Source organism: Zea mays, chromosome 9 (genome assembly GCF_902167145.1).
Source record: "Zea mays cultivar B73 chromosome 9, Zm-B73-REFERENCE-NAM-5.0, whole genome shotgun sequence".
NCBI classification, from domain to species: domain Eukaryota; kingdom Viridiplantae; phylum Streptophyta; class Magnoliopsida; order Poales; family Poaceae; genus Zea; species Zea mays.
In genome coordinates this window covers 104,991,346-105,001,304 of record NC_050104.1, presented here as the reverse complement: position 1 = coordinate 105,001,304, position 9,959 = coordinate 104,991,346, and the positions used below count along the sequence as shown (strand labels likewise).

The 9,959-nt window shown below is 48.7% G+C and overlaps 1 protein-coding gene across 2 annotated transcripts; it reads right to left on the bottom strand.

Annotated features, from left to right (window-relative positions):
* Positions 1-549: 549 nt before the first annotated feature.
* On the bottom strand, positions 550-2,518 carry LOC100193896 (NAD(P)-binding Rossmann-fold superfamily protein). 2 transcript variants are annotated; one of them, XM_020543487.2, is made up of 6 exons: positions 2,107-2,518; positions 1,830-2,002; positions 1,534-1,719; positions 1,269-1,431; positions 1,014-1,203; positions 550-884 (listed from the first exon to the last, which is right to left on the bottom strand). In XM_020543487.2, the coding sequence occupies exons 1-6, from the start codon at positions 2,240-2,242 to the stop codon at positions 749-751; spliced, it is 984 nt and encodes a 327-aa protein (XP_020399076.1). In that variant the 5' UTR covers positions 2,243-2,518; the 3' UTR covers positions 550-748. The 2 variants fall into 2 exon arrangements, with proteins under 2 accessions (XP_020399076.1, NP_001132443.1); NM_001138971.1 differs by having other exon boundaries at positions 600-1,203; positions 2,107-2,266.
* Positions 2,519-9,959: the final 7,441 nt, after the last annotated feature.

Genomic DNA, 9,959 nt, shown 5'->3' with positions numbered 1-9,959 from the left:
CCCCCCTCCCCTATAAATAGAGAGGTCTACGGCCGATTTGTAATAAACAATCGAATCAATACAACTTTTATTCGTATTTTATCCTAGGAGTAGTTCTAGTCTAGTTTAGGTTTAGCCTCTCAATTCCCAAATTCTTCGCCTCTCTTTGACTCTACGCCGATTGGAGGAGTCTAGGTCGGCCGGCCCGAGCCTAGACAACCCCTAGGATCTCTCCTTCCCGACGGGGTCCCTCCCGGGAGCGAGATCCAGGCCGCCGTCGACGACTTCCGCCGCCCCTGCGCACGCGCAGACCGTCCGGCCCCAGGGCGCGGACCGTCCGGCCGTCAGGCAGGAAACCTTAGCCCCTGCGCCAGGTCGCGGACCGTCCGATCCCAGGCCGCGGACCGTCCGCGCCTGACCAGAGAGCACCGCCGCCGGTTCTTCTTAAGTATTTGGCGCTCCGAAAAGGCGTCAACACATACCGTGCATTTTATGGTTGTGAGCGTCGTGTTTCATATGTCTTTTAGTTCAGAGCCACCATTTCTCATATGTTTCAAAAGCAACAAGGCATTAAACTAAAACACCGTTAAGTATTTCCACAAAATAAAACAGCGTTAAGTAACAATGCCGCTATAATACACGGCAAACTTTGTCGCTTTTGCTTTTTTTATTACATTATCCGAGGACGTCGGGATGCTCTTGCACAAGACAGCAACTTCGGTTTACAAAATGCGAAGGTCATCCAGGAATAGGGCGCTGCCTGTTCTGTTCAATCCACCAGGACACCTGCCGCCTTGAAGGATTCAACGCTGTCCCTGAGGCTCTCCTCCAGAGTCCGGAATTTCCAGCCCAGCGCCTGCAGCTTCTTGGAGCTGAACAAAGGCTCATCGCTCACCTGCACGAACCTGTGCCATGCACTTTGCCCTTGATCACAATGCAACCTACTATGCACTAGCAGCTTGCGATTCATCAAGCACTGATAGCTTGACTAACACAACACAAGCATATAGCTTCTGCAGTATGTTTCTGCTTACTTGGTGGCAGCATGACTGTAGGCAGGGTACCAGTCCTTGAGCAGCGCTACGACCTCAGACATCTGCCTTGCATTTGCGTCGCAGATGTACCGTCCAGACGCCTCCGGAGTCTCGTACACCAGGAGCAGAGCGTCGGCGACGTCGCGGACGTCCACGAAGTTCCTCAGCTTCAGCTTCACCTCACGATCTCCTGCAGGAGATGGAGCGTTAGTGAGCGCGAGGATTCCTACTAGTAGATAGTAGTTCAGTACGTACCTTTCAAGCAATCGACTATGACGGAGCTGCTTGCGTTCACCGTCGACTGCAGCAAGGGCCCGATCACCAGCGACGGGCAGACGGACACCACGTCTAGTCCACTCCTCTTTGCGTAATCAAGCGCTTCCAGCTCCGCGAGTGTCTTGGAGAGACAGTACCAGTTCTGGCAGAGGAGCGACGGGAGGAGACAGAAAGGTGAGGGCGGGGATGAGAGGAACAGGCTCAACAGGGTGCCGTGCCAAGCTTTTTTTTTCTGTCACCTGACCTGAGTGGTTCTGCAGAATTCGACGTCGGACCAACAAGCCTCGTCCATGGCCTCGTTCTGGGGCCAGCCAGGGTTCACCATCACGGCGGCCACCGACGACACCACGACGACCCTCTTCACCTTGGCCTCCGAGCACGCCTTCAGGACGTTCTTGGTGCCCGTCACGGCCGGAGCGAGCAGCTCTACCTGCAGCAAGATGTTGGTGTCGGCCAATAAAGACTGAACGTCTGAACGGACGCATGGCGAAGCCGAAGGAAGAAATTAAGAGGGCAGCAGCGGGAGCTGAGGTGTGGTGCCTCGGGGTCACCGATTGGATAGGTCATGGGGACTGGGGACGCGACGTGGAAGACGCCGTCGCAGCCGGCGATGGCCGCCGCCACGCTGCCGTAGTCGAGCAATTCGGCCCTGAACAGGCGCAGCCGGTCCGCGGCGCCGTCCATCGCCGCCAGGTGCGCGTTCTTGGCGTCGCCTGCGCGCCACGCCACGCACGTTATCCACATGTCGGCACGCCGCACGCACGCACGCGCCAGTTCACCGGCCGGGAGCAAGAAGACAAGAGCAAGGGTTTCGTACCCGGATCACGGACGGTGCCATGGACCATGTATCGGCCGCCGGCGAGGAGGCGCTCGACGAGCCACGAGGCCACGAAGCCGCCCGCGCCGGTCACGCACACCGCCGGCCTCGTCCTGATCCCCGCTGCGCCTTCCATTGGTACCGATCACGACCGACGGACTCGTCTTGTTTTCCTTCACCGATTCGGGTATCGAGAGGATTATTACTTGTTAGCCGATTTGAGATACTCCTATTGACCTCGTGCAGATTTGGGTAGTTGACAACTTGTTGCTAGCGACGTCCTGATTCCTGAACAGATATAGCACACTGATTGGGCAGAGAACTGGAGGTGATCCTGTGTGCATATGGTACTTTGTGCTCAGGGCCGAGGCTGCGTGCCGCACACAGTGGCGTGCCGCCCGTGCCTTGGTGCGAGCCAAAACTAGTTAGAGCATCCCCGCGGGGTTTAAAAAACGTCCCTAAAATTAATTTGAGGTGTTAGTAACCAAAAATTATCTCCAACAGTTTTTAAATAAGATTGGCAAATATACCAATTTTTAAACATCTCTATGCTGACGTGGTGTAGCCTATGCTGTCGTGCATCTTGTCGCATGCACAGTCGTCCATGAGCTGCTCCTCACTATTGGCCACTGTCACCGTCTGCACCTTGGCTTAGAGCCTTAGACTAGATCTAAGAAGAACCTCTAAAGAGTTATGTACCCTAAATTTAGGGGGTGTTTGGTTTAAGGAATCATTACATCCAAATTGAGATGGTGCATCATGAGTTCATTCCTTAAATTTGGTGGGATGGCCATATTCCTGATATTAGTACTAACTAACTAACTATGAGGAATGAAGTGGTGATGGATCAACTAATTCCATTCCACAAACCAAACAAAAATAGTGAGGAGTGAGAAGATGATGGATTAGCTAATTCCTCAAACCAAACACCCTATTAGAGAATAAGGTCGTCCTCTACTATGTCCCTGTTTGAGAGAGCTTCACTTCAAGAATTTCAATTTCGTTCTAACTTCTTCAACCCAAACAGGTCCAGCTCCACGAGCTTTAGTTTAAAAAAAATCGAAACTAGAGGCCTGTTTCATGAAATTTATGAAGCTCCTTAGAGGGTGCTTCAAAAACACTGTTTTTATATCTCCTCATAGAGATGGCCAAACGGGCCGCCCGGCCCGACCCGGCTCGGGCCTAGTGAAGCCCGGCCCGTTTTGGGCCCGGCCCGCCAGGCACGGTTAGAAAACCGGGCCGGGCCGGCTAAGCACGCGGGCTCAATTCCCTGTCTGAGCCTGGCCCGCAGCGGGCCTAAACGGGCCGGGCCGACCCGTTTAGCATGAAAAAAGCGGGCCGAAAAGCGGGCTATGCGGGCCGAAAAGCACGTTTTAGTGTAAAAAAACGGGCTTAACGGGCTTAGAGCTAAACGGGTCGTGCCGGGCTAGCCCACCGTGCCTAGTTTCCTGTCCGAGCCCGGCCCGCTTATTCGTGTCGGGCCGGCCCGGGCCCACATATAACCGGGCCGTGCCGGGCTCGGACCGGGCCCAAAAAACGGGCTTCGTGCCAGGCTTATGGGCCTCGTGCTTATTGGACATCTATATCTCCTCATGAAGCTGTACGAAAATTACCCACCATGCCACCGGTTACGCAACATACAACTTCCGTTCTCTCTGGCGACAACACACTAATGATCAAGGGTAATCAAGGAAACCCACACAAATCAATTGTACTATAGAAGTTGGAGTCCATATACAAACCAAACGCTCCTAGAACTCACCTTAACAATTTGCTGGAGCTGTTTTATAGTGAAACTGGAAAACCAAAGCTGAAGTTTTTGAAGCAAAGCTCTCTCAAACAGGCCCTATATCCAGCAGCGTCCTCTAAACGATCGTCTAAATTTAGAGAACATTTCTGGATCCTCTATATATAGAGTTTCTCTAAACTATCCTCTATCCATTTAAATATTTTAAACAACCGGTTTAGCAAAACTAAAATATGTACAATACATTTGAGAGTATGATAAATACGTATGTATAAAAACTAAAAATAAAAAATATCTCTAAATAGGTATTTACGTATAGAGTACGCGATTTAGAGGACGTTATTGGAGAGAAAGAAGATACATTGGATAAAATTTTTTAAAGCAGACTGTAAAAGACGGATATAGAGAATGGATATAGAGGACGTTGATCGAGAGTCTTAGAGGGAGTCCGTGTCGCGCCATTGCAGCTATTGGTTGATGGGAGTTTTCCATATAGACCGAACGCTTTTTTTGGCTGTTGTGAATTACATTCTAATAATCATAATTTAGGCAAGCTAATATGATTTTATAATATAGGGGAAAAATATCTTGTACAATCAGTTATATTGAGGGTGCAATTAAGCAATCTAGTGCATTTAATCTAGATCAAATGATGATTTTTATTTTACATCTAACCCCCTTTCACCTGAAACCTAGTACCTATTTTATTTTTTAACCCCTTCCATATAAAACCATTGGATCTATATTGAACGTTTTGGATGGTTTGATTGCACGCTTGTACCAAATGAGTGATTGCACATGATATGTCTCTTTATATAGAATATATTTGTACTCTTGACTATATGAGAGAGATATATATGCTACATTTCTAAACCGAAGACGGTGAACGGTGTTAAAGTTATAGAGTAGATACATAGACTGGCAATACATAAAAAACAATTTTCATCCATCATCCTATAAATCTAGGATAGACTTATATATCTAAACTTAGTGATAGAATGTCAAATTTCAAACCAAATAATCTGCTCTAGTAAATTCCACTTCCTTCAAAATGCAACGCCCACAGCGATCTAAACGCCCACAAGCGAAAACACTACAATATATTAACATATAATACGTTAGAGTGTATCGAAATAGTTGATTATTACTCCTAGAAATATAAAGCAATATAATGAATATCCTTGCATATGCATCTGGCTGCAATGGAGGCGACGGGAGACGAACATTGCGCGGCGGGTGTGGGTGCTTTTTAAAATATTTAAACCATTTTTGTTTACCGCTGGTTCTAAGCTGGCGATCATGATGAAGATCATCACCGTTGCTAAATCTGTTGATTCATGATATTCAAACTAAAGACTCCAACGATAACATACCTTCAATTTACAGAGGACATGCGGTGCAAGACTGACGGTCGGGCGGTCGCGGCCGCTCGCGGTGCCGACTTCCCTGGCGGCGGGGCCTCCGCTCCTTCTCCCGGCGCCGCCAGCTTTTCGGTCTCCTCAGATCTGGTGGGGCTGGCCTTACTCGTCTGGTGCCGCCTTCGTCTCCTGCCTTCCGCGTTCGTCTTCCCGTGAAGCAAGACAATGGTTATTTTGAAGATCCGGTAGGGCCGCTCTGGCAGCACTCTCCAACGGCGGTAAGTTTTTGGGGGTCTGTTCCTTGCCATCCGCACCACTCCAAGCCGGCAATTCGCAAATCTTGTCAAGATATTCAGATTTGTGGGGATGGTTTATCGTCTTCTCTGGGGGGCCTACTGGGAATCGATGTCTCCAGATCTGCTAAGTCGCCTGCGGATTCTAGAATCGGAGATGGGATTCGCTCTTCTCAGACTTTATTGGCAGATCCTTTACAGCGGATTCCTTGCTCGGAGAAGATGAAATGGTCAGCGGACGGCCCGTCGATCTTGTAGCAGAAATTCAACTCCTCTGCCGCAGTGAATGCAAACAGTGCCCTTTTCCATCAGCCTGCGGCGGGCGGCGTCGATTCTGGGTCGTCCGGTCTGCTCCAATTCAATGGGCGCGAGTCTGCCTCGATGCGACTGGATGACGCTGGTTGGTCTGTAGTAAAACCAAAGTTCTAGTGGCGTAAAAACTTTGCAGATCCTTGGAGATCCTCACAGTTATTGGATGACAAGGCCTCCCGTCTCTTCAAACTGAAGCTTCAAGATAAATGCTACAACTGTCTCTCTCCAGGCCATCTTGCCTTCCACTGCTCGGCTCCTTCGCGATGTTGGTTCTGCCTGCTACCTGGGCACCGGGCTAGGTCTTGCCCTCGTAGAGGTGCTCAGAGGAAATTGAATCCACCTTTCGCCAGTCTAGAACCAGAGAGGCACTCATTGCAGGGTACTGGCAGGTTTAATTATTCGCAGCAGCAGCACAACTCCTGTACTGAGCTTCATCTACAAAAGCAGGAGAAGCATTCGGCTTCCATTCATAGACTCCCTCAAGAAAACCTATCTGCAGGCTTTGCAAGAGAGCCCTGGCATGGAAGCCCGTTACCCAGGTGATCCTCGGGGGAGGCCAGCTCGTGCGGGCTTTGCCATCTCGGCGACGGGACCAATTCGACGACGCAGGGACGATCTGATCAGCAAGACGGTGGTCTGTTCCTTCGATGGTAACAATCATGAGGTTGACTCTCTGTTCGCTGGGGATATGCTGCGCGAAAAATTCAATCTTCAACATGGTCAATATCAGCTTGTCAAACACTTTCCTGAGCAGTTTCTGATCATTTTCTCTGATCCAAGATCTAAGTAGTGGGCAGTTGACCGAAGGACTGTTTCTTATCGTGGTCGGGTCTTTCATTTCGGTGACTGGTCAGAGGATAGCTACGCTAGAGAAACCAGTTTTGAGTTCAGAGTCAAAGTTAGGGTAGAAGGGATCCCTATCCACTGTTGGGGCGAGGATGTTGCAGCAAGGGCATTGGGTAGAAGTTGTGCTATTCACTTCGTTCAGGAGAGCTCTAGACGTAGAGAGCGCACTAGGTCCTTTGATCTGTGGGCCTGGTGCTCTGATCCCTGTGATATTCCTAAGGAAGTGTGGCTAACTGTCACCGAGCCAGATAGAGAGTTGCCTTCTGTTGACATTCCTTTGACTCTGGCTGGTTCCCATCATGAGGGCCCGACAGATCTAAAAAGGGGTCATGTGTACACTCTGCGCAACCATATTGAGGTAGTTGAAGATCTCACTTTCATTCGTGGTAGGGGCAGCAGGGGGGTCCTCCCAACTGTTTGCCCCGACGTGAGTTTGTTTGGAGTTGTGGTGCCCCAGATTCTGTTGGCGAGAAAAGGGAATATCAAATTAATCACCGTAGCAGGGATTCTGTCTGTCGTGACCGAGAACATGATGATGACGACGACTTTCAGAATGGTCGTCGCCAGGGCACCTGTCGCCGGCGCAGTCTGTCTGATTGGGCACGGGCGTCTCGCTGCCGAGGAGGCCTTGATGATTGCTACAATTCCAATGGAAGGCATAGATCGTCCACCCCCTTCTGTCGTCATGGGCAGGAGTTGACAGTCTCTAAATCTTGGGTCCCTGTGGTAAAAGCTAAGAAGGTTTCCTTTGCTAACCCCTGATCTCGGCTATGTGGCTGTCGGGCGTGGGCGAAGGGACGACAGTTGCTGAATGTTCCAGGCTGACCAACGTTCACCTCTCTGGCAACAAGACTCTTATGGCTGTTGAGGGGAGTTCCAGGCCGATTGGTGACAACAGCCGCGATAACAGCATTGATTCGCTTCTGTCCCAGGCATCTGCATCTCCCAAGGTACCTCCTCTGGCTTCTCCACTTCCTGTTGATGTTCCTTTACTTTCTAGTGTAGAAAGGGGAACCAAATCTAATTATAACCCAGACCAGATTATTAGTATGTTGTCTAATGACCCATTGATTCAAGAAACACAAAGGTCAACCCAATCACAAAGGTCAACTCATGGGGTAACAAGTGTCGATCCTATCCTGGATGGTCGCGATTTAGCCATAGAGCAACACTGTAATCAACATAATCAGGATGTTCCCACTTCTAATGCAGTTCATATCAATGATCCTCTCCTAGTTGGTCAGCCAACCACGCACAAGCAGGGGGATTGCTCCGATGCGCAGCTACAAGAGTTTGTTGCATCTATTGCTATGCCAAAAGAACAACCGCTAATCCATCCACCTCCTATTGATACCTCAGGCAACTTTAACACATTAATGGGTCGATCCACTAAATCTCCTGCTGTATTGTATAATCAGGCTCCTACCTTCACAAAGAGATCCAGCATTAGACTAGCTGACAAGAAAAAGATTATGATGGGGTGTTCCAGGGATGCAACAACAAAAGCTCAGGACATCCTGATAGCTAAGCTCAATAATGCTGCAACAAATCAAAAACAAAACCAAATCTCTACTGCTTCATGTTCCTCTAACCAAGATAATTCTTTTGAACAGATTGCTCGCCTTTTCACAAGGCCACTAACCAAAGAGCAGATGGAGGCAATCATGGAACTGGTCAATCAAGGGAAAGAGAAGACAAGGCATAAGAGGAGGGGGCGCAAGGTGGCTCCCCTAGCCTCCCTAACCATCAGGGCTGTGGGGGATGCCTGAGATCTCTTCACGGTGGCTGCTATCTTCTTATGATGCATCCGATCTGTTGCTCCTGGTCCCCTCAGTGGGGCTATTTAGTTATGTTTGAATCTGTTCTATTTGTTGTGCCATTGGCGTGAACATGGTTGTTGTGGTCTTGGCTTCCTGTGCTTTTGTGTCAGCTGACCCCCAATTTGTTTGTGTGGGGAGTGCTATGTGACAGTAATCTGTGTTGTCTGTGTTGGGAATTGTTAGGTGTTTTGTTGCAGCTCTTGTCTGTCTGCTGTTCTGTCTCTTGTACTTCTAGTCTATCAAGTGGAAGTGGTATTATCAGTTAAATGTGTTCCAACTACACTATTTTCTCTTGGAATGTGAGGGGTTTAAATGACCTAGCCAAACGTGCAAGTGTGAAACAAACAATTCTGTCCTCAGGTGCAACCATAGTTTGTCTCCAAGAGACAAAAATCATGAACTAGACCAATGACTTACTGAAAGAAACCGTGGGATGCAAGCTGGCTAGCCAGACAGTTCACCTCCCTTCGCAGGGTGCCTCTGGTGGAATTCTTTTGGCCTCTGACGCAGATTTGTTCGAGATGGATCTCATTCCATGCGCTTCAACCTACTCGATCTTGGTTAGAATCAGCTCGAGAGTGGAGGATGAGGTCTGGGACCTCACGGGGGTTTACGGTCCCCAGCCAGAAACTGAAAAATGAACTTTCTGTCAGAGCTCCGAAACATCCAAAATGTGATGCGTCCAGAATGGGCGATCCTGGGAGACTTCAACATGATAAGAAGAGCAAGGGAAAAAATAAAGGATCAATCAATAGAAGAGTTATGAGTCAGTTCAACAGTACAATTGATGATCTGCATCTGTTAGAGCTTGATCTCAATGGTAGAGCCTTTACTTGGACAAATGAACAAGTGGACCCTACAATGACCAGGATAGATAGATTCTTTGCGACAACTCAATGGCATGGGCTCTTCCCATCGGCAGATCTACTGTCCCTTTGCACTATGACTTCAGACCACTGCCCAATTATTATGCAAGGCTGTTCCCAATTTTGTTTCTTCAAAGGCTTCAGATTTGAATCGTTCTGGACAAAGCTGGACGATTTCAAGGAGATGGTTAAGCGAGCTTGGTCTACTGATGTTAACTCTGAGGATGCCATTCTGAGGCTGCATGTCAAGATGTCACGCACAGCTAAGGCCCTTAGTACTCGGAGACGCAAAACAGTAGGTAGCGTCAAGATCCGCCTGGCAATTATCCAGATTATTCTTACTCAGCTAGAGAAGGCGCAAGAAAATAGATGGCTCTCCAATGATGAATTGGAGTTCAGGAGAAGACTGAAAATCAAAATTCTTGGTATTGTTTCCATTCAAAAAGCAACTGTGAGACAACACTCCAGACAGATATGGATGCGTATGGGAGACGCTAACACTAAATTCTTTCACTTGGTAGCCAACAATAGGAGAAAGAAGAACTATATCAGATCTCTCCATCGGAATGGTAATTTATTGTCTAGCCAGCAAGACAAACTGCAAGAGGCTC